The sequence below is a fragment of the Neovison vison genome, chromosome 2 (assembly GCF_020171115.1).
Source record: "Neovison vison isolate M4711 chromosome 2, ASM_NN_V1, whole genome shotgun sequence".
NCBI lineage: Eukaryota > Metazoa > Chordata > Mammalia > Carnivora > Mustelidae > Neogale > Neogale vison.
This window is the reverse complement of record NC_058092.1, coordinates 4,222,518-4,244,349: the sequence shown is the minus strand read 5'-3', so window position 1 is coordinate 4,244,349 and position 21,832 is coordinate 4,222,518. Positions and strand designations below refer to the sequence as shown.

The 21,832-nt window shown below is 56.9% G+C and overlaps 2 protein-coding genes across 3 annotated transcripts in view; one reads left to right on the top strand and one right to left on the bottom strand.

Moving 5' to 3' along the window:
- The window catches only part of DNAJC11 (DnaJ heat shock protein family (Hsp40) member C11), a 69,401-nt gene extending 55,642 nt beyond the window's left edge, over positions 1-13,759 (top strand). The window contains exons 8-16 of the mRNA XM_044237049.1: positions 1,290-1,479; positions 2,050-2,135; positions 2,438-2,554; positions 10,118-10,273; positions 11,293-11,362; positions 11,812-11,869; positions 11,987-12,129; positions 12,725-12,854; positions 13,152-13,759. Coding sequence (XP_044092984.1) covers positions 1,290-1,479; positions 2,050-2,135; positions 2,438-2,554; positions 10,118-10,273; positions 11,293-11,362; positions 11,812-11,869; positions 11,987-12,129; positions 12,725-12,854; positions 13,152-13,177 — 976 coding nt within the window. The 3' untranslated portion in view covers positions 13,178-13,759. The remainder of the gene's footprint in view (positions 1-1,289; positions 1,480-2,049; positions 2,136-2,437; positions 2,555-10,117; positions 10,274-11,292; positions 11,363-11,811; positions 11,870-11,986; positions 12,130-12,724; positions 12,855-13,151) is intronic.
- A 1,493-nt stretch (positions 13,760-15,252) lies between these two features.
- On the bottom strand, positions 15,253-21,007 carry THAP3 (THAP domain containing 3). 2 transcript variants are annotated; one of them, XM_044237047.1, is made up of 5 exons: positions 20,896-21,007; positions 18,424-18,616; positions 16,585-16,647; positions 16,113-16,211; positions 15,253-15,944 (listed from the first exon to the last, which is right to left on the bottom strand). In XM_044237047.1, the coding sequence occupies exons 1-5, from the start codon at positions 20,967-20,969 to the stop codon at positions 15,573-15,575; spliced, it is 801 nt and encodes a 266-aa protein (XP_044092982.1). In that variant the 5' UTR covers positions 20,970-21,007; the 3' UTR covers positions 15,253-15,572. The 2 variants fall into 2 exon arrangements, with proteins under 2 accessions (XP_044092982.1, XP_044092983.1); XM_044237048.1 differs by lacking the exon at positions 16,113-16,211.
- Positions 21,008-21,832: the final 825 nt, after the last annotated feature.

The following is a 21,832-nucleotide window of genomic DNA, read 5'->3' as shown; positions in this document are numbered from 1 at the left end:
TCCAGTAGGAAAGGCGAGTTCCCAGGTGGGTGGGACACAGGGTATGGAAGGTCATGAGAGGACGGGTGTGGCCTCTGGGACAGGTCGAGACCAAGCTTGTGTACGCACCGGCTGAAAGCAGCAGGGGCAGGCGCTCTCAGTCCCGCTGTGGGGGATCGTGCCTGCGTGGTGAGAACACAGCTTCGCAGGCCTCTGCTCCAGGACTCGGGAGTCAGTGGGTCTGGGAGGCGACGAGGATTTGCACTTTTAACCACTTTAGGCTAAGAGTATACACACATGTTGTCCTAATGCACCGGCCCGAGCGCTCCTGTCCGTCCGTCCTGTTGTGCAGCTGGCACCGGGGTGACTTGAGAGAAATGAGGGAACATTTGGGTTGGGGCCCCGTGGTGGAGAAGACCAATTTCTTAATTCGTGGGCAGCTGCTGAAGTTTGCAAGGGCAGTGCCGTCAGCGCTCTCTCGTTTGTCATTATTTACTGGCAAAAGTGGCACCCCCAAGCTTAGGAAAGAGAGAAGGAAATCAGACTTGGGCGATCTGGTGAACATTCGGCTGTTTGCTCACCTTTTAACGCTTTGGGTAAAGTGGTGTGAATTCCTTTGTCGTTGACATGAAATACCCCTTTTTAACCAGAAGATGGGGCTGACTGCCTTGGAAACAAACTTCAGATGCCTTTCCGGGCAAGCGGTTCACTGTACGAGCTTTCAAGTGCAGGGCCACGGGCAGTTCTGGAGGAAGCTACTGATGCCCCCCCCCCGCCCCCGCCCGAAACTCTGACATAATTGGTCTGGGGTGGTCTGGGGTGGTCTCTGGGTCTGGGGTCCTCCCACTTTGCCACACATTAGAATCACCTGGCAACCTTTGAACACTCCAAGCCCGTACTCAGAACGCCAGGGCCGGGAGCCCAGCATCAGCGTTTTTTAGACGAGCCACGTGCTGCCAGTGTGCGGCCTGTTCCCCACCCCCCGAGGTGGTTCTGACCTGCAGTAGGGTTGGACCTAGTGGTTTTCGATAACAGACATTCGGGTGCCTCTTTGGTCGTAGCTCAAGGTGGAATGGGATGGTGGGCGGTGAACATGAGCAGGGAGAGGCCCTAGGAAGACGGCAGCAAGGCCCTCTCTCCATCCCTCCCACGGAGAGAGGCTCCGTGTCCTGTTTTCCTTGTAGGGCGCCAGCTCGGGGCTTCACGGAAGGCAGAGTGAGCTGGGTCTTAGCGTGACAGAGAGGAAGGGGCCAAGAGGAGCCGAGAACCGGGTGTCATCCAGGACCATTTCTGTGTGTGTGTGTCCCCAGCTTTGTGACGACAAACTGTGCTCTGCAGTTTTCGTCTCGTGGCATTCGGCCCGGCCTCACCACCGTCCTAGCCCGGAACCTGGACAAGAACACGGTGGGCTACCTGCAGTGGCGGTGGGGGATCCAGTCGGCCATGAACACGAGCATCGTCCGGGACACCAAGACCAGCCACTTCACTGTGGCCCTGCAGGTGAGGAGGAGCTGCCCCCTCGTGTGTCCGTGACCTCCCTCACCCGAGCCACCCTGCCCGGATCTCGGCCCCCTGGGGCCCGCAGGGGGCTGTCCCATGCACGAGCGCTCAGGGCTGCTGAGACACTGTTCTCCGGCTTCCGGGGAAGCTGTGTTCCTGTTATGCTAAGCCAAGTGGCCCTTTCCCGTCAGGTAGGAGCCCTCAGAATCAGGGTGGGAGAGAGCCTGGGCTGGCGAGTAACCCCAGAGCGGAGTCGTGTGCTCGGCAGCCACCATGGTGGGCAGGGACACAGGGCGTGAGGGGCCCCGCACCTCAAAAGGCAGCTGCTCCCCAGCACCCACCACCGGCTACTGTGTCAGAACGCACGCCCCTGGCCGTAGAATGTTCTGTTTCTGTGAGCAGCCAGGAAAGTGAACTCCCCCAGGTGTTAAATATCGGCCCCTAGTAAGTGTTTGTGCCCACGGTGGGGCCCCGTCCCGAGAGGTCGGCCCGCGATGGGCGCTCAGCAGCCGGTGGGACACGGCCCCTCGGCCACGCGCCGTGCCTTCCCTTCTCCCCCTGTCTCCCCAGCTTGGGATCCCTCACTCCTTCGCACTGATCAGCTATCAGCACAAATTCCAGGACGATGACCAGACCCGCGTGAAAGGGTCGCTGAAGTAAGTCCCGGCCGGGGGCTCTCCACGTTGTACACCTTGCGGAGGGGGATCCGACGGCAGGGCCGTGGCCGCAAGACCCCTGCCATTTCTGTGACGTTTCTCGAGCGTTCCTGTGGGAGGTCGTGGGCTGACTTCGCTCTGCCCGGGCACCGGGGTGTCAGTCCTCATCCACTCCTGGGGCGGTGGGGGGTGAGGGCAGGAAGGGGGCCCCGGCCTGTGTTGTGGGTGACAGTTGCCCGCGGGGACCACGAGAGATGGAGAGCTGCGGGGCCCCGCGTGCTCAGGCCTCGCGCTCCCCGCAGGGCGGGCTTCTTCGGGACGGTGGTCGAGTACGGGGCCGAGCGCAAGATCTCCAGGCACAGCGTCCTCGGCGCAGCGGTCAGCGTCGGAGTCCCTCAGGGTGTTTCTCTCAAAGTCAAGTAAGTGGAACTGGGTCTTTCTGGCTGAGTGTTCTCCGGCAGCTTGTGGCCCACCCGGTGAGCGTTAAGGATGAAACCAACTTGGCTTTGTAGTTTTGTTCTTCAAGATGCGGTTGCCTCTGTCTTCAGCGCGTAAGCCACTGTCAGGGGTCCGGAAGCCCAGTGTTCACCGAGGGGCTGAGGCTCTGCAGTCAGGACCACCCACCAGCCGACTGCATCCCCCTCCCCTGGCACCCTGGGCCAGCCCCGCTCACCCACCCAGCGTGTGCGGCACCTGTTTACCCCCTGCCCCTAGCAGTCGTTCCCGTCCGCACAGACCCTCCTCCCCTGCTCCCCTGCTCCGGTGGTGCGCCTTCCAGCCTTCTGGCCTCTCCGTGCCGTCTCTGTTACCTCACGGGCTGTGTATGGTGGCATCGCAGTGGGGCCTGGTCCTTCTCCGTGTAGACGCCCTCCCCAGGTGGGCCCACCCGGCCTGCTGGCTTGAAGCGCTTTCCTGCAGTGACAACTCTCACACTTCAGCTCCGGCCAGGCCTGCCTGTCAGACCTCCAGCCCCTGTATCCCGCTTCCTCTTACCATTGCTGCTTGGATCTCCACCAGCCTCTCAGTTGGCCCTTCGCAACTCTGATGCTTCCAAACCTGCTCTCCCCAGAGCCTCCCTGTGCAGGTCAGGAGAGCCCCGGCCTTCCATGGTCTGTGCAAAACCTTGCAGTTAGCCGTGGTCACTCTTTTTCCATACACCAAAGTTGATGCACCTCAGAACCATTTCCGCTGTCCTCAGAAAGCATCTCCCGCACATGACCGGCCCTCACCCCCTCTGCTCCCACTGTCCGGTTCTGAATGACTGCACTGGTAGTCTCCTGACCATTCTCCTTCGCCACCTTGTGACCCTGCTCTCCACACAGGCAGAGCCTCTGAACAAAAGTCAGTGTCTGTCCCAGGCAAAAGCTGGAGTCCTTGAGAACCTCCCTTCTGCTGACGGTCCCCTCCCACCTGCCCCTTTCACTCCACGCCAGCCAGCCCGGCCTCCACACTGCCCCAGACAACGGCGAGCGCACCCTGTGGCCACACTGTGTGCCTGCTGTTCCTCGGTCCCCAGAAGCCAGCATGGCTGGTTCCTTCGATTCCCTCAGAAGTCACCTGACTGCCAGAAGCATCCCTGTCACCCCACAAGAGCAGTAGCCTTCAGTTTGGCCCAGGAAAATCCTTTCCATTTCCCCCGTTTATTCTCCACTGTGCGTCTCCCTCTGATCATCCGTTCACCTCCCCGGCCCTCATCGGAAGCTCTTGTAACTGTGTCCACTGTGTTCTGTACTGCACTCCCGGAGCCTAGAACGCAGCCTGGCACTTGACAAAGCTCTGTGAGAGGCAGAAGGAGGGAGGAAGAGCTACAAAGACCAGAAGGAAGCAGATCATACCTCTTTGTGGTTTGGAGATGAGAGCCAGAGCAGGTCACCAGGACCAGAACGGCACCAGGCTTCTCTCCTCTCAGAGATCTGAAGACCCCTGAGATTTAGTAAAGGACACACAGAGAGCAACAGATGGTCCGCATTCTGATCTCTTTGATTCCCAAATTGGGACAACTAACAAGACACGGTTTTCTGATTCCGATTCTGTTGTGAAATACTTCTTCTATGAAGATATTGCAGGAGGTACTCTGAATTGAATTCTCATCCCAAGAATGCCACTCTCCCTCCTGGGAAGAAGCATTTTCACTCCTGCTCAGGTTCCCGTGTCAGCGGGCTGAACTGTCCAGACTGTATCGCTGTATAAACCAAAGTTTCCCAGAAGGCCCCGGAGTTCAGCAATAACACGTGATCTTACTTTGCTAACTTTTCTCTTACGTTCTGCTTATTTGGGGAATCACAGTGGTTTTTGAATGTTAAACCAACCTTATATTCCTGAGGAAAACTCCCCTTGGTCGTGACATATAATACTTTTTATGTAACGCTTGATTTCATTTGCTAATTAATACCTCCCTAAGGCTTTTTGTATCTGTGTTTATAAGGGATGCAGATCATAATTTTCTCTCTTTATTATGTATTTGTCAGATTTGGAATGAGTTAGGAAGCATTCCTTCTTCCTCCCTTTTCTGAAAGGATTTTGTGCAAACGGTTTGTTCTTTTTTGAGAGTGTGCGTGCACAGGCAGGGCCAAGAGCAAAGGGGGAGGAGAGAGTCTCAAGCACACGCCCCGCCGAGCACACAGAGCCCGGCACAGGCTCCATCCCGTGACCCTGAGGTCATGACCTGCGCCGAAATCAAGAGTTGGACGCCCAGCCGACTGAGCCACCCAGGCGCCCCAAGAATGGTTTATTCTTCAAGTTTCGTGGAATTCACCAGTGAAATCAGTTGAGACTGAATTTTCTCTATAGGAGGGTTTTTTGGTTTTGTTTTTAGATTTTATTTATTTGGCAGAAAAAAAGAGAGAACATCCACAAGCAGAGGGAGAAGGAGAAGCCGGCTCCCTGCTGAGAGGGAGCCCGATGTGGGGCTCTATCCCAGGACCCTGGGATCATGACCTGAGCCAAAGACAGAGGCTTAACTGACTGAGTCCCCCAGTGCCCCTGTAGGAGGATTTTTCATAATGGATTCTTTGATAAATATGGGGCTTCTCCAATTTTCTCTTTCATCTTGTGTCAGCTTTGTTATTTTGTGTTTTTCAAGGAATTTGCCCATTTCGACTGTCAAATTGTTCACATGAAGTTGCTCATAATATGCCCTTACCCTTTTACTGTTGTCTGTGGCAGTCTGTTGATGATCTCTGCCTTCATTACTCATGCTGGTCATTTGGGTTCTTTCCCCCTTTTTCTTAACCAGTCTGGATGGGGCACTGAACCTTTCAAAGAACCAGCTTTGGCTTTGTTATGTTCTCTGTTATTTAGCTGTTTTCTGTTTCATTGATTTCTGGTCTTTTTTCTTCTTTCTACTACTTTGGTTTCACGTTGCTGCCTTTTCTAGATTTTTAAAGCCCAGCCTTGGGTTATTAATTTAAAACCTTTCTTCTTTTATATTATAAACACTTAAGGCTTTAAACCCAGTTTTAGGGGCCCCAGGGTGGCTCAATAGGTTAAAGCCTCTGCCTTTGGCTCAGGTCATGATCCCAGGGTCCTGGGATCGAGCCCCACATTGCCCTCTCTGCTCAGCGGGGAGCCTGCTTAATCACCCCCAACCCGCCTCTCTGCCTACTTGTGATCTCTATCAAATAAATAAATAAAATCTTTAAAAAAAAAAAAAAGTTTTACCCCATCCCACAGATTTGGATATGTTACTATATCATTGTCATTCAGTTCAAATTATTTCCTAATTTCACTTTTGGAAATGTATTGCTTAATTTCTAAATATTTGGGCTTTTCTGTGTATCTGATCAGTGATTTCAGTTTAATTCATTTTGGTCAGGGAACATAATCTGTATAACTCCAGTCTTTTTAAATATTTTGAGACTTCTTTATTTTATAGCCCATCATGTTAGCGACCCAGCAGTTGTGTGTGCTTGAACAGAACGTGCGCTCCACACTTGCTGGGCTTTGGTTCTGTAAATATCAGCAGGTCAGGGTGGTGGACAGCCTTCACCAGAAACCACAAGTTCTGTGACTTTATTGATTTGGACCAGATTTCTGTCAGTTGCTGAGAAAGTGGTGTTAAAAGTTCCAGCTAAGAGTGTAGAATTCTTTTTCTTCCTTTGCCAGTTGTGGCTTTGTGAAATCCATCTCTGGCAGCGCTCTCTGACTTGAAGTCTGCTTTATCGGGCACCGTACAGCTGCTCCGGCTTCTTGTCCTTCTGTGTCTGTGGTTTATCCTTTTCTGTTTACGTTTAACCTGTCTATGTCCACATACACAGGGTATCTCATAGAATAAATCCATCCATCCAGTTACTTGCTTTTTAATGGGAGCATTTGTTAGTCCATTAATATTTAATGTAATTGTTGGTACGGTTGGATTTAGGCCTGTTATGATCTGTCTTCTCTTCTTCTCTTCTGGTTTCTTGTTCTTCTAACCGTCCTTTGTCTTCTCTTAATGAATATTTCTAACATTCTATTTGGTTTTACCTGTTGACTTTTGGCTGTACCTCTTTGCAGCGGGTTTTTTCCCTTAGGGGCTCCTCTAGAGATTACGTGTCATGAACCTTTTATCATCTGCTTAGACTTCATTCGTATCACTTCCTGTAAAATTCAAGAACCTTGAAAATTTCTGGGGCCATCTCCCCTCCCTCTGTTCTTTATGCTGTACGTGCCTTATGCTTCGTAATTACACACATTACAGTCCCCACAAGAGTGTTACAGTTCTGGCTTTAAGTAGCTTATATATGTATTTGTACATACATTTGTGTTAAAGACATTAAGGAGGGGAGTCGTGTTTGCCTGCACATTTTTTTAACCATTTCCAGTGTTCCTTATTCCTTCCTAAAAATCTGATTTTCCTTCTAATACTCGTTTCTTTGGCCCAAAGAACTTCCTTCAGCTTTTTTTTTTCCCCCTTCAGCTTTTCTTATAGTGTAGGTCTATCAGTGATGACCTTTTAGTATTCTTTACCAAGAAAATACCTGTATTTTTTCTTTATTCTGCTTTTATATTTTATTAATTTATATTTTATCTAGATATATCACTTCATTATTATTTGACATTATATTAATCTAAAATAGTTTCATTGTGGGCACTCCTACCCCAGAACTAAGCTGTTATCATTGCTGTAATTTTTTTTTTAATTTTATTTATTTATTTGACAGAGAGACAGCAAGAGAGGGAATATGAGCAGGAGAGTGGGAGAGGGAGAAGCAGGCTTCCTGCTGAGCAGGGAGCCTGACATGGGGCTTGATCCCAGGACCCTGGGATCATGACCTAAGCCAAAGGCAGACGCTTATCGACTGAGCCACCCAGGAGCCCCCATTGCTGTAATTTTTAACATCAAGCTTTATTGATGTAAACTTTACATAAAATTCATCTGTCTCATTATACAGTCCTGGGAGTTTTGACAATCACATAAGTTTTGACATAAGTTTCAACGATCATGTGATCACCATCATCATCAAGATACAGCACATTTCCATTGTCTCCCAAAATTGCCTCCTGGCCTTTGCACAGTCTCCTCGGCCACTGGTCTGTTTTCACTCCCTACATTTTTGCCTTTTTCAGAATGTCACGTAATTGGAATCACACAGAGTGAAGCCTTCCGTGCTTCTTTTTTGAGCATGATGCATTTGAGATACAGCCTTACAGCTGCACACATCAGCAGCATGTCCCTCGTTCCTGTTCTTCGGCATTACCTTGTGTTGATACACCACAGTTTATCGGCTTCTCAGTTTAAAGACATTTCAGTTGTTGGCAGTTTTTAGCGATGACAGATAAAGCCAGTACACATTCACATAGAGGTTTTGTGTGAACGTAAGTTTCCCTTTCCCTTGGGTAAGTACCTAGGAGCAGGCGTGCTGAGCCAAATGCGAGGTGTGTGTGCACCTGGGTGGGAAGTTACGAAGCTGCTCCTCCACCAGCAGCCTGGAGATCCCCATGACTCTGCGCCCTCGCCAGCCCTTGGTACGCCCGTCTGGCGCTCTCGGGCTGCTTTAGTGAGCGCGTGAGTGTGTCCCACTGCGGTTCCGATGTGCGTCTCCCTGATGGCCCAGGCGGTGGACATCTTTCCACCTGCTTCTTTGCCATCCATATCTTTTTTTGTTAGTAAAGTCTCCCTTCACCCCTTTTGTTTTATTGTTGGGTTGTTTGGTTTCTTACGTTTTGAGTGTTCTTTGTCAATTCTGGTGTTGCTTTTCTTCTGAAGGATATTGTCCCCAAATATAGAATTCAGGGTTAATAGATTTGTGCTTCCAGCGGCTGATGGTGTTATTCTGCTGGCTTCTGGACTCTTCAGTGGTTGTTTGAATCATCATTCCCCTGAGGGGGATGTCTTTTTTTTTCTGGCTACTTAACTTTTTGTTTTGCTGTGGTTTGGGGTTTTGATTTTTTTAGCTTTTTTTTTCCTCAGCAGTTTGTTCCTACAGTGTCCCTCCATGTGTTTTTTTGTTGTATTTATGCTGCTTGGGGTTTGCTAAACCCCTCGCATCTGTAAATTTATGTCCACATCAAATTTGGAACTTTGGGGCCATTAGTTATTCAAATCTTAATCCTGCCCCATCCTCTCCTCTCTGGCGCCCTAATTACTCAAGTCTAAACCTCTTCATATTGTTCCGACAGTCCCCGAGGGCCTGCCCATTTGCCCGCAGTTCTTTTCTCTTTGTTCTTCAGATTGCGTAGTTTCTGTCGCCGTGTCCACAAGTTCCCCGACCCTGTCGTCTCCAGTCTGCTGTGAAGCCCGTGCAGTGAATACAGTCCTTGGGCATAAAGTGGCGCTTTAAAACCCTTATCTGCTCCATCCAGTATCTGTGTCATCTGGGGTTGGTCTTGCTATCTTTTTCCTCTGTTGTGCATCTAGGTATGTAGAGTCGTTTGTCTTGTACTTGGGTATTGTGACTAGTACAGTGTAGAGGGTCTGTATTCCGACTGTGCCTAGACTCCCAGAACGTGTTGATTTTCTCTTTTCAAAGGGAATTATCTTGGCCAAAGTCGGACTGTGACCTGGGACTGACGTGTGTGGCAGCTAGAGTAGCACCATCATTTCCCTGCAGCCGAGGCCGCCGATAGACCGGTGATGGCTGGCGATTTGTGCCACATCTGTACAAAGAGCTTGGGGCTCCACGTCTCTGATTTCCCTTGTTGGGGGACCCCCACTTCCCAGTTGCTATGGCTGCCTCTCAGTCTGAGCTCTGGGTCTTCAGTCTCTTAGGACTGCAGATTTCTTTTTTTTTTTTTTAAGATTTTATTTATTTGACAGAGAGATCACAAGTAGGCAGAGAGGCAGGCAGAGAGAGGAAGGGAAGCAGGCTCCCTGCTGAGCAGAGAGCCCGATGCGGGGCTCGATCCCAGGACCCTGAGATCATGACCTGAGCTGAAGGCAGACACTTAACCCACTGAGCCACCCAGGCGCCCAGGACTGCAGATTTCTTTCCAGTGTTTACCATCGGCGCAGTAGCAGCTAATACTTGCCCTCGGGCTCAGAGCCATTGACACAAACAGGAAACCAGTGCCTTTGTGCGCTCTGGATTCTGAGCCCTCCTCTATACCCACCGACCCCGGGAGTCTTTGTTGTTTGTGCTCTGAGTTGACAGTGGCTACCTGTGGGATGACTGGTCCGACAGGAGCTACTGGGCCATTACCCGAAGCAGAACCTCCTTAATCTGCCAGCTTTGGAAATCTTCATGCACTTTTTTCGATGGATAAATTGACGGCGGAGAGGTCTCTGTCACCAGGACCCTGGGAGGTGCCCACTTCTGTCTTCTAAGGCCACCTTGGACAAGGGGTAGTCCCTGCTTTGACCAGGAGGTTAGCAGGTAGTAGGATCCGACCTAGACGTCGGGCCTAGCAGCTAAATTTGGGAATAGGGACCGGAAGGTGTGTAAATTTGGAAACTAGCCGTAACTGGCGTTGTGTGTATCTGCGAGTTCTCTGCGCTGACATCGCCCCTGCCCTGCCCCGGAAACCCGACTCACCGCGGCGTTCTGCTCCGTTCCTGTTTGCAGGTTAAACAGGGCCAGTCAGACTTACTTCTTCCCTATTCACTTGACGGACCAGCTGCTTCCCAGCGCCGTGTTCTACGCCACTGTGGGGCCGCTCGTGGTCTACTTCGCTCTGCACCGTCTGGTCATCAAACCATACCTCAGGGCTCAGAAAGAGAAGTGAGTTCCTAGCATGTCACGGGGACATCAGTACACAACTCTGTGCCTCAGTTTCCTTGTCTTTAAGGTGGAGATGATAATAATAGAACCTGCTCAGAGAGTCAGTACGAAAATGAACTCCTACGCGCGAAGCCCCGGCTCGGCGTCCGGCCCGCAGTAAGCGCTGGGTGGGCGCCAGCTGCGCTCGTGAGCGGCCCTGCTGCGGGCCCCCCTCACTTGTCCCTCCTACTTCCAGAAAGGGCTAGAGCTAGTTTCCAAGAATGTGCAGACAACACAGCATGACCACAGAAACAGGCCCCTGTTCTCCCTCCGACCGTTTCTTTTCCCGGCTCGAGTTCGGACACACAGGCGTGCCTTAAGCGCGGTCCTGGAGTCACCGAAGCGTTCCTTGACCGTGCGGCTTCTCGGGGAAGCTCCGGCCGTAGCCGTCCCACGTGGTGTATGGTCATTACTCCTCACCGCCCGACGTAATAGGTCGTGGAGCTCAGAGACGCTCCTCCCTGGGCCCCACCGCATTTGAATCCGTGGAGTGCGGGGCCCTGCTGCCCCGGGAGGCTTGAGGCCTAGAAGGAGGAGCGTGCGGGCTGGTCTGACGGGACAGGCGTACGCTGCCCAGAGTCCCAGTGCTCGGCTACATAAGAAGAAAGTATATTTTGTACCTAAAGCAGGAAGCATTCCCCCCACCCCCAAGTGTTCTCTGGGAATCCCAGAGTGGGGGGCCTCCCGGTGCTCCCGCCCTCTCCTCCCACCTCTGCCAGGCTGAGAGTCCCCTCGGGTGGGGGGCTGCTTCCCTCCACCAGGGTCCCTGGGTGGGGGGGGGGCATCTAGGGACAAAAGAACGGGACGCTGCCGAGGCCTGCAACGAACAGATTTGCTTGCGCCTGGCTCGGAAACGTTGTCTGAAGCTCCAGAAGCAGGAGCGCGGCGGCCACTCGCACTGTGCGCCGGGCACCGGGCCAGCACAGGGCTCTGTTGCCTCACTCCGCACTAACATGTGGCCTGTGTTTTTCTCGCTTAAGGGAGTTGGAAAAGCAAAGGGAAAGCACAGCCACTGACATTCTGCAGAAGAAACAAGAGGCAGAAGCTGCCGTAAGTGCTGCAGAGACGCGACTCCAAGCACGCCTGCTGGCGGGCCCCTCACCCTGGGCCGGCGCACGGTGCCCAGCAGGGCTCAGGGAGCGCGGCGCCCTCCGCACGCGGGCCTCGGGCCTCGCTGGGCACCTCAGTCTTTCCAATCCCTATGGGTAGAGTACCGGGAACGCTAGGCCCGGCACTAAAGATGAGCTCCAGTTACCCTCAAAAGGCGTCGCAAGGCGTTTCTTAGAACAGGAGGGCCCAGTCCTCCTCTCTTCCCTTTCAGTGAACTGTTCTTAGGAGACAGAACAGAAATGTCCAGGAGAAATGCAGGGGTACCCCTGGGTTCTTTGTGAACAGAGGAGGGGCTAAAACGCACCCTGGCACGGGGCTGCTGCTGAACCAGGAGGCGGGGCCCGGGCAGGACCTGACCGTGGCGCGCCCCCCCGCCCCATTCTTTGCAGGTTCGGTTGATGCAGGAATCTGTCCGGAGAATTATCGAGGCGGAGGAGTCCAGAATGGGTGAGGAGGCCTGGCCGCTCTTGGGGCAGGGTGGGCGCTGGGGGCTCCTGTGGTCCGGCAGTGCAAGGGGTGCCCAGCCGAGACCCCCGCCGCTGCTCAGACTGCGCCGGTCCTCAGGGCTCATCATCGTCAACGCCTGGTACGGGAAGTTCGTCAACGACAAGAGCAGGAAGAGCGAGAAGGTGAAGGTGATCGACGTGACTGTGCCCCTGCAGTGCCTGGTCAAGGACTCGAAGCTCATCCTCACAGAGGCCTCGAAGGTACCCCTGGGGTTCAAACCCGAGAGGCCTGCGGGGGGCGGGGCGGCCTGGTGCCCGGAACAGCCGTTTCGCTGTAGTAGAACCACACGTCGCGGGCGCCGGCTCTGTGACCCGCTGCCCGGCGCCCCAGTTACATTCGCACCGCAGCTGTTGACATTGTGCGTCCCCCTCGGCAGGGATTTTCTGAGCACCCACTGTGTGCCAGGGAGAGCAGCGAACAAAACGTGCATCCTGTCTCCGTGGAGCTTACAGTCTCCGTACTCTGCCTTGTTCTAGAAAGAGTGTGAGATCCATAGATCGTTGGAAGCTCACGCTGGAGCCCAGCGCTGGGCACCGTAAAGGCCAACCAAACCATAGATTAGTGCGGACCATATACCGAGCTCTCTAGGGAGCGCTGATGGGGCTTCTGCGAGGACAGGGGTGTCTAGCGGGGGAGAACGGGTCTGTCCTGCGAGGGGGGCCTAGGACTAAACAGGCAACTTCCTGATGTTCTCAGCTCCGCCATGTGCAGCTCCCGTGGCGGCGGCCCACGGCAGTGGTGCCGGGCTCGGAGCGCCGTCTCGGGTACCGTGGGGTCAGACTGTGTGTGTTACAGGCAGGGCTGCCGGGCTTCTACGACCCGTGCGTGGGCGAGGAGAAGAGCCTGAAAGTTCTGTACCAGTTCCGCGGCGTCCTTCACCAGGTCATGGCGCTGGACAACGAGGCGCTTAGGATACCAAAGCAGTGTGAGTAGCTGTTCCTTGGCAGCCACGTGCCCCAAGCACGGGGTCCGGGGACATGGAGCGCGAGTGACAGCCACCTTCCCTCGGTTACCCACGTGGGAGCAAGTGACTTGCTCAGAGCCTGTGGTGGGGCGTCCTGAGGAGGGGCGGTGGCGGACCCGGCTACTCCTGTATGTTCCGGAACCGCGGGATTCTCCACAGCGTGTCCTCTGCCTCCGGCCAGGTGACGGCTGAACCCCGTCAGTGGGAAAAGGGGCGCGGAAACAGTTGCCTGGGGATACATTGTCTTGTCTTTCACAGCTCACAGGATCGACACAGATGGATAAACCGCTTGAGAAACCAGATTTACAAGAGGCTGCAAAAAATCCTTTCCTAGGAGTCTACAAATTCAGAAGCAGGGAAAAAACCCAGACATCAGATGTGTTTATTTTATATTATTCCTATAGAGGGTGGTACCGTATCAATTGTGTGGAGGGACACAGACACCCGCTTTCGTGGGCGCTGTCGGTAGGACTGAGGCAGCCGCACCCGGACCAGACCTGTAGCATGGCCTGTGGCTCTTTTCCCAAGGATCATGTCCCTGGAGGGAAGGGCCCTGGGCCCCGGCCCCCTAGGCTCCCGAGCCCAGGTGCTGACTGCCGCCCCCCGGTAGCGCCCGGTCTGTCTTGAGGTGTTTATGGAACATCCTGCCCTCACACATAGGACTGAACTACTTTTCCTAAAACCCACACTGAGCATGGAAAACGAAACGGAAAGGAAGGAAGTTGTTCTCAAGAGCAGAGGTCTCCAGAACAATAGTGCGTCTGTTCGGTCAACTTCCCAAAAACCACTTTTTCCTGCTAAAATATTATTCAGTGAATCTGGAGGATTTTGTGGGTTTATAAATCTGCTTTTTATCTGAGAACGAATGGTTTTGGAAATTAGTGTCTTTTTTCGTCCTCCTCCCAGAACTTCTCGAATCATTCCACTGGCACGTGGCTTGGGACAAAGTGGTAGAACCCTCGGGTCCCAGGGCCCAGCCCTGTCACAGGTCACTTCTCCCAGGAGCCACCTGTGTCCTTGCGGCAAAAGGCAGAGGTGAGCTAAGCCATGTCCCTCGCAGCCCGCGCCCTCTGGCTCAGTCGGACCTGCCTCTGCGCCTCCACTGGAGCCCAGAAACCGAGAGGCTCCGAGGACAGGGGCAGCATGGGGCAGGGACTGAAGGGACCCTGGCTCAGGTACGTGCCAGACCCCCTGCCCTGGGAGAGCAAGGCCCACTGGAGGCTCGCTTGCTCTCACAGGTGCGGCCGGCAGGTGGCTCTCGTGCGCCCACACCTCCTCCCGCCGAGCCCCTTCCTCGTGGTGGGGGGCGTGGGGGGGCCTCTGGTGTCTGCTCCCAAGACCCTTTTCCTTCACTTGTCTCCTCTGTGGATGCAAAACATGTCAGGAGCCAGGATGCTCCTGAACAAACAGCCCAGCCTGCTGACTTGGGAGTCACCCACGAACCAAGAGGTCCTGGCCGGTCTCGGGTCTGACAGGCCCCCGGCCGGCCACCCCCTGCAGCTTTCGCTAAAATCAGGCTTCGCTCCTGGCGGCGGTACTGGAGTCATCGCTAACGCCCCCTCCCTCCAGTTTTCAACACAGTTCAGGTCGTCCGATTCTGTAATGTTTCTCCTCATTTTAAAAAGTCTCTCCGAGCTGCTGCTCTGAATGTAAATCGTGCAATAAGCGTGGCGTGAACGCTTGGACTCTGGCCGCAGCCATGTGTTCCCTCCACGGCCGGTGGCTCTGTGGGGCACCAAGTCTCTTGATTTTGTCTGAAACAGACTGTACGGAAGGCGCTCCCACCACAATAAACCTTTCCTGAAAACCGGGGACGGTGTCCGGTGCGTCTGTGCGTTCGCGCTTAGGGCAGAGCAGACTCCGCAAGTGGTAAGGCCCCCCCACGCCGCCTCCCCGTCCAGCCTGCGCCGCGGGAACCACGGTGCTCACCGGGAGGCTGAGCTCGACGCCGTGGTTCGGTTTCCACACGAGACTCTGCCTGAGAAGCACAAGTCCGGAGTCAGGAGAGGACCCAGGCTAGGATCCCTGTTTTCCCAGAGGCGGTTTGTTTGCGTGTCCCCAGAGCCAAAACCAACCCCCTCTGGTTCCGCGGACACCGGAGGACGCGTTAGCCGCAGCTGCATGAACTCGGGCTGCAGCCCAGAGGCTCAGCCGCCGCCGCGTCTCGTTCCCGGGGAAGGGGGGGCCCAGCCTGCGGCGAAAGAAACACTATTTCTGCTTTACGCCTTTTGTCATAAAAGTGAAAATCCTCTTCAGGTTTCTTGAGGTCAGAGAAAGCAGGCACTAATGCAGGTCTTTTGGGAAAGCAAACTCGAGAAACGGGACACCCGGGCTCATTTTTAAATAAAGGAGGAAAAGCTGCAGCGGAGGAAGACACTTTATTCGGTCTGTCGGTCACAGCAGGCCGGGATGGGGGGCTCCACCGCTCCGAGCCCGCCATCCAGGCGACAGTGTATCCCTCCTGCTGCCTGGGCGCCACTGTCACCCGTTCTCCTGTCCTTCCCTGGCCCGGCTGCCCCTCAAGGAAATGCGCTGCAACCTCACACTGGCCAGGTCGCCACCTGACGCTGTGGTTGAGGACCCCCGCCCAGCTCTCCCAGAAAAGCCATCTGCCCCAGTCACCTCCGGAAGGACCCAGTTCCACACGCTCCCGGATCCGTCCTGTCCCAGCCGATGCAGCTACACGTCCCCCGAGGTGGCGGGGGTGTGCCTGGCCCGCCTCACGGTCCCTTGACGTGTCAGCGGCGGGACAGCGGGGTCCATGGCCCGAGCCCCGAGGCTCGGACGGGAAAGCCTGGCCGCGCGGTTCATCTCTGGCTCCAGCCGCAGCCCCGCCCGGGATCCCAGCTGTCCCGGCCTGTGGGCCCGCAGGCGGCCCGACAGCCTCTGGATCGCCAGCCTCTGGGCCCGCAAGCGCTTTCGGAGCTTTTCGTTCTCCCTCAGAGTCATGAAGAGTTTGTTTTTTAGGGCGTCTAAGTCCAAGAGGGCGTAGCTATGATCGGACGGCTGCGCGGGGACCGGGGTTCCCTGCGGCGGTCTCGGCGGCAGGACCTGGGGACAAAGGCGCATGCAGGCAAGGCCGAGCCCAGCGCTCCTGCCATAGAGGCCCCGTGCCGTGGCGCTCGTGGCCTGGCCACCAGTTTGCTTCAACATGTTTGAAGCGAATCCCCCGGTGCAAGGACCCACCAGCCCGTGCTGCCTTGGGTCCCGGGGCCTTACCTGCTCAGTGGGACCGCCAGCATTCGGGGGCGGCGCTTCGAGGGCACTGTCCGTCCTCCTCCCCAGGCCGCACTCTGCCCGCCCCACCTCAGGGATGACCTGGGGACAGCAGGGCAGAAGCGGGCAGCCCACCGGGAATCCTTCCTGCTCTCCCGGCGGGGGCCACAGCCAGGGCACCAGCAGAAACCGAGAAACAGCTTCCCCTCCCAGGCCTGGGATCAGACCTCCAGAAACCGGGCCCGAGCCTTCCCTCCAAGCAACCTGGTATACCAGGGCTGCCTGGTATTAAACAGGACAGAGGCATAGGAGGCCCTGCTTTCCCTTTTCTAGGAAAACACAGAATCCTGAACCCTGGTTCGGGGGGCAAGCACGACAAAGCAGGGCAGGCCAGCCGGGGGACAGGGGCAGCCCAGTCACGCTCTGTGTCTGCACCAAGGACTCCGTCCTGACGGGGGCACCTGCGCACACTCACCTCCTCCTTGCGACCGTCTGCATATGCAGCCCCGCCTGCCGGGTCCGTGCTCTCCCTCACCAGCTGCAAGAGACAAGCACCGTCCGCAGGCTCCCCAAGGGTGCAGTAGGTCACCCCAAGAACACCTGCCGGCTGCCCAGCCTCGTGCATCCCCCACCCCACTGTTCAACCCCATGGGTCCAGCCAGATGGTGCTCTGAACCCGGCTCAGCTCTCGTCACCACCCACCAGCTTGCTGTCCCCAAAGCTGTCCCCAAATTAGGTCAGAAGCCGTTGAACCAGGGACCTGGTTCCTGTGTGTCCCCCCTGGGTGTGACATTCTAGGCACGTAGGAAGTGACTGAAATGTGGCTCAAGGCGTGGCAGACCTAGGAGAGAACATCTGACTCAGGGCCTTGTGGCGGGAACCAGCAGCCCCTACCCCTAGCTCTGGGCCCTGGGCACCGACAGCCCCCGGGAGCAGGCTCACAGATAGTAATCCCTCTTCACATCTCACCACAAATGTGTGAGAAGCCATCAGACTCCACTAGCAACGGGCACTGACGGAGGAGGGAGCTAATCAGAGGGCAGAGTCTCAGTCATGGAAGATGAGGTTTTAGACCCTGCGGAGCAGCCTCAGGCCCGAGTCTTCTTTGTCAAGAGGCCAGATCCCATGTTAAGTCCACTACGTGTCAACTGAAAACCAAAGGCCTTCCACGCTGACAACAAAACGTTCTGGGCACTGGGAGTAAAGCCAGGAACAAACCCCTGCCCTCAGGGAGCCCAGCAAAGATAGAAGCTGAACCAGAGCAAATGTAAGTGTGGCCCCCCCTGCTCTGCAGAGAGGAGAAAGCCAGCAGGAAGGGCATGCGGGCCAGCAGGGGGGAGATGGACAGGACTGGGAGTGTCCCCCTTCCAAGGGCTGTGAACCTGGACTTGGAGGGGAGGCCGCGACCCAGCAGAGGGGCACAAAGTTCAGATGGAGGGCAGGTGCCCCAACGCAGGGCCTGCTGGGCCCCTACGCCCACACTTCCTCACCCCTGTAACAGCCTTGCCTCTCACTGCCAGGACCATCGAGCAGCGCAGGGACCTGGCGGCCTTGCTGTTTGCTCCACCGCCGCTTTGCCTTCCGGGTCCGAAGGGGTGCCCGGGTGACACCCGCACTCTGGGACTCAGTATACCTTCAGGATTTATGAAATTCCAGATAATCCCCCTCATGGCCTCAAGGCCCAGCTGCCTGGGAGCTCTCCCCAGAGCCAAACCTGCACATCCCGCCCCACGGAGCGACGGCCACTCCAGCGTCCTGCCGGGAAATCCAACTCCAGACTCACAGAGCCAATGCCAGAGAATCAGGGACCCCCCTCTGCTAGGGGCTGAGCGAGCTTGGCCCTTGCTGACCACCACCGTCTCAGCCCGCTGGGTCTGCAAAGGCTGTCCACTCTCACGACCTCAGCCCCCTTTAGCTCAGGCCACCACCCTGGCACCTGTGACACCAGCCCAGGAGAGCCTCTCACCCCACCTGGCACACCATAGGCCTCTCCCGGCCGGTCACCATATGGCCCCTGCAACCCTCCAAGCAGCCGGACGGACACTGTCTGCGAGCTCGATCCCATGACACAGATCAGCCAAGAGCCAGACACTTGCGGACTGAGCCACCCAGGCGTGATCTATTTTTCCAGGGTCTTTAAACTGCAAATGGCCTACAGCAAAGGTCATGGCCAGCAGGGCAGCTGGGCTCTGAATCCCAGGGGCTTGGTGGCACTGCCCTCCCTGCACTTCTCAGCCTCGGCCTCTGCAGCCCTGCAAACCGCACACCCACCCCGACTGCCCAGCCGGCTGCACCCCCGCAGCGCTGCGCTCACCTGTGCGGCGTCCTGAAAGGCGAACACCGTGGGCACGGCATTCTGCTTCAGGTTTTTGCGGTTTCCAAAGGCGCTGAAGCACTCGGGTCGGAAGTGCTCGGAGCAAATGACCGTGTGCTGCTTGGGCTTGAAGTTGCCCCGGCCGATGTTCAGCACCCATTCCTTCAGCAGCTCCGGGCGGCTGAACGGGAACCTGGGGGCAGAGGAGGGAGACAGGAAGGAATCCGCAAGGCTCGAGTGAGCACCGCAGAGTCTGGAGGCATTCTGAAAACGCCACGTAGCATTTTACTGGACAGCTTGGAGAATTCAGTGACTTCACTCTGCTAAAGCACATTCAATTTCTGGAAGCTCCTGTCATGCCCATTTCCAGCATACCTACTAGGCTTCTGAAGGTATACTTGCAGGGTGAGCCTGTTGGTGCCCTGGGGAGTCAGCCGCGTGCAGGCCCTGCCCCTGGCCCTGGGAAGTAGGAGTGAATAAGTGGAGTGAGTCCCCCCTCACAGAGCCTACATTCTAAAACAGGAAAACAGTAAACCAAACAAACAAAGGCTGCGTAGGAATAAAGAGGAGTTAGTGATCAGGAAGGCCTCCTGAGAAGTGACATTTGAGCAGAGGCCACAGGACGCAGGGGAGCGAGCCGTGTGGGCATCAGAAGGAAGAGGGAGAGCGAAGGCGCCGTGACAGGAGGGCCCAGCAGGTCGGACAGTGGTGCCAGGCGGGTTTGGCTGAGAGGGCGGGAGCAAGAGGAGGGGTGAGGACCTCAGGAGGTGGCCCTGGGGCAGGCGGGCGGTCCCTGGAAGCTCTGGGCAGAAGGTGAGAGAGGAACGAGGGCACCGGGTGGCTGGGACCTGAGTGTCTGGAGAGGGGTCGTGAGCAGGTGACTTGGATGTATTTTGCAAACTGTGCAATAAGGTTTGCCTGTGAGCTGCAAAATAAAGAGAGGGAAGGAGTCCCATATATTAAGATGGGAGGCAGATCTGTGGGATCAGAATTTTGGTTCTATTTCTTAAACCTGAGATGCCTTTTACATGTCCCAAGTGCCGAAGTGGAGTGGCAGGGGACACGAGTCAGAAGATGGGGACCGTCCCGGTGTAAAGGGGGGGGAAGCCTAGGTGAGATGGGGAGTGAGTGTGGCTGGGGAGGGTACAAGGCCACGGCCCTCCCCCAAAGGGTTCCAAGGCTAGTGCTGGAAATGAGGAGGATCCGGCAGAGGACACCGCGGAGGGCCACGGAAACGAACAGAGACACAAGCACGGGAAGACTGGCCCCAGCAACACGGTCCACAGTCCTGTGCTTGTGATGGCCAAGACACAGGGGCGCCCAAATGCCCTTTAATTGTAGAACAAGTCAGTTCTGGTATAGTCACTGAGCAGGGCACCGCGAGACTGCGGAGGAAGGTCACGCAGGTGACTCACAGCCGCGGCCACAAGACACTGAAGAACTGCATGCCAGGTTCAACACAGGCCAAAGCGCCCCACTCTGACTGCCAGAAGGGAGCATCTCGTCCCCCTTGGGGATGAGAGGAGACAAGGGGCTGGAAGGGGGTGCAGCGGGGGGCTCCCTGGTGCTGTTCTGATTCACAGCAGTCACGAATGTACACTTTGCAGAATGGACTGGGCTGTGGACTTCGAATTTGTGTGCTTTTCTGCAGGTCTTATCCTTCCATAAAAACTTACTTTGAGAAGGAAAATGGTGATGGGAGGGGCAGTGGAGACAGAGAGTGCAGCTGGCCTTGGGGGTCGTGCCTTAAGGGGCAGTGGCTGGACCCTGGGCTCCCCCGGGTAGGGACCCGGTACCCACCAGGGCCGACACACTGGGAGCGCTGGGAATGCGACGACACACTCCCAAACCTCCCGCCAAGGTCGCACGGCCGGCCCCACTCCCCGGACAGCCCCGAACGTTCTCCCTCCATGCCCCCTTGCTTCCGGACAGGGCACCTGGCCAGGGCTAAGCAGGGTGACCAGCGCATGGCAGCCACACGGCCGGACGCCACCACCGCTCATTCATTCGGAAATGCACTCGGCCAGGACGTGCCGGGCACCTGCCACGTGCCAGGCCGCGTCTGTGAACAGGCCCACGTCCCAGAACTGCCCAGGGGGCTGGGGGCTGCGGGGCGCGGCCTGGGGAGGGGCAGCTCACCCCGGCCCCCTCCACACGTGACCGCTCCGGCCGCCCGCCGGCGAGGCTATGCGCCTTCCGCAGGTTGCTCAGCCTCTCCGACCGTCTACCCACGCGCCCAGGCCGGCCAAGGCGGCGCCCGGCCGCCGGTCACCTCGCCTGTCCCCGGGCCGCGGGCCCCCCCGCGAAGGGCCCGGCTGCACGCCCTCCGGCATCCCCCGGGGCCGGGCAGCGGCCCTGACGTCCCCACCCGGCGCGCCAGGCCTCGGGCTCCGGCGGGGGCCGCGGCCGCTCGGCCGGGACAGGCGGGTCGGGAGCCGGGCCCACGCGCCCCACGGCGCCCCCGCCCCTCACCGGTGGAAGGTGAGCTGCTTCCTGCGGCTGCTGTAGCGGTTGCAGCACTGCCTGGCCGCGCACGACTTCGGCATCTCCAGACGCCAGGCCCCTCTGCCCCTAACAAAGATGGCGGCGGCGAGCTTGCGGGGCGGGGCGGGCGGGGCCCAGAGCGGGACGACGGGCGGGGCGGAGACGGTGGGCGGGGCAAGTGGGCGGGGAGGGGCGGGGCCTCCGGGCCCGAGCGGGACGACTGGCAGGGCTGGGCCAGCGGGTGGGGCGGGGTCTGCAGGCGGGGAGGGGCCTGCGGGACCATACCTGGCCTGCGGACCCGAGCGGGACGACTGGCAGGGCGGGGCGGGGCGGGGCGGGGCGGGGCCTGCGCGACCCCGCTGGGCCTGTGGGCGGGTTACCTCCCGGGCTACCTCCTAGCGCGCTCCCTGTGACCTGCATCGCGGGAGTCTGGTGGGCTCCGGGGTGCTCCCAGAGCCATCCCCGGCCCGACACCCCAAACAGCGCCACCAGTGCGAGCTCCAGGGCCCTCGCCTCCTGGCTTTGAGGAGCCACACACCCCCCAACAGCCTTGGACGCCCGAAAACAGAAGGGCTCGCCGCCCAACCTGGCCAGTATTTCCAAGACTCTTAAGAGGTGTTGATGCGTGATCTTGGCTGCTCGAAAGGAAGTACTAGTTGACTCACACTGGATCCAGATTATAGGCGGGCAGACCCGGCCGAGTGACAGAAAAAGCACAGGGATGGGGAACCCCAAGTATAAAGAGGCAGAATGAGCACCCTGGGAGGCTGCAAATCGGCTTGCAGAACCTCGGAGGTAACCACTCACGGGGGCTTAAGCTAACCCACAGCATGGTGCAACTGTGAAGGCCATTCTGGTCTGTTCACACCGTGGTTTGGTCCTGCACAGTTCACTAGGGCACTCCTCGTCCTGCTACACCAGACTC

Bases quoted from the DNA above. Each gene is read 5' to 3' on its own strand.
- THAP3 (XM_044237047.1), bottom strand. From the start codon at position 20,969: ATGCCGAAGTCGTGCGCGGCCAGGCAGTGCTGCAACCGCTACAGCAGC. The intron at 18,617-20,895 runs GTGAGGGGCGGG...CTCTGCCCCCAG, and splicing joins AAGCAGCTCACCTTCCACCG to GTTCCCGTTCAGCCGCCCGG. The intron at 16,648-18,423 runs GTGAGCGCAGCG...TGTCTCTTGCAG, and splicing joins CCTTTCAGGACGCCGCACAG to CTGGTGAGGGAGAGCACGGA.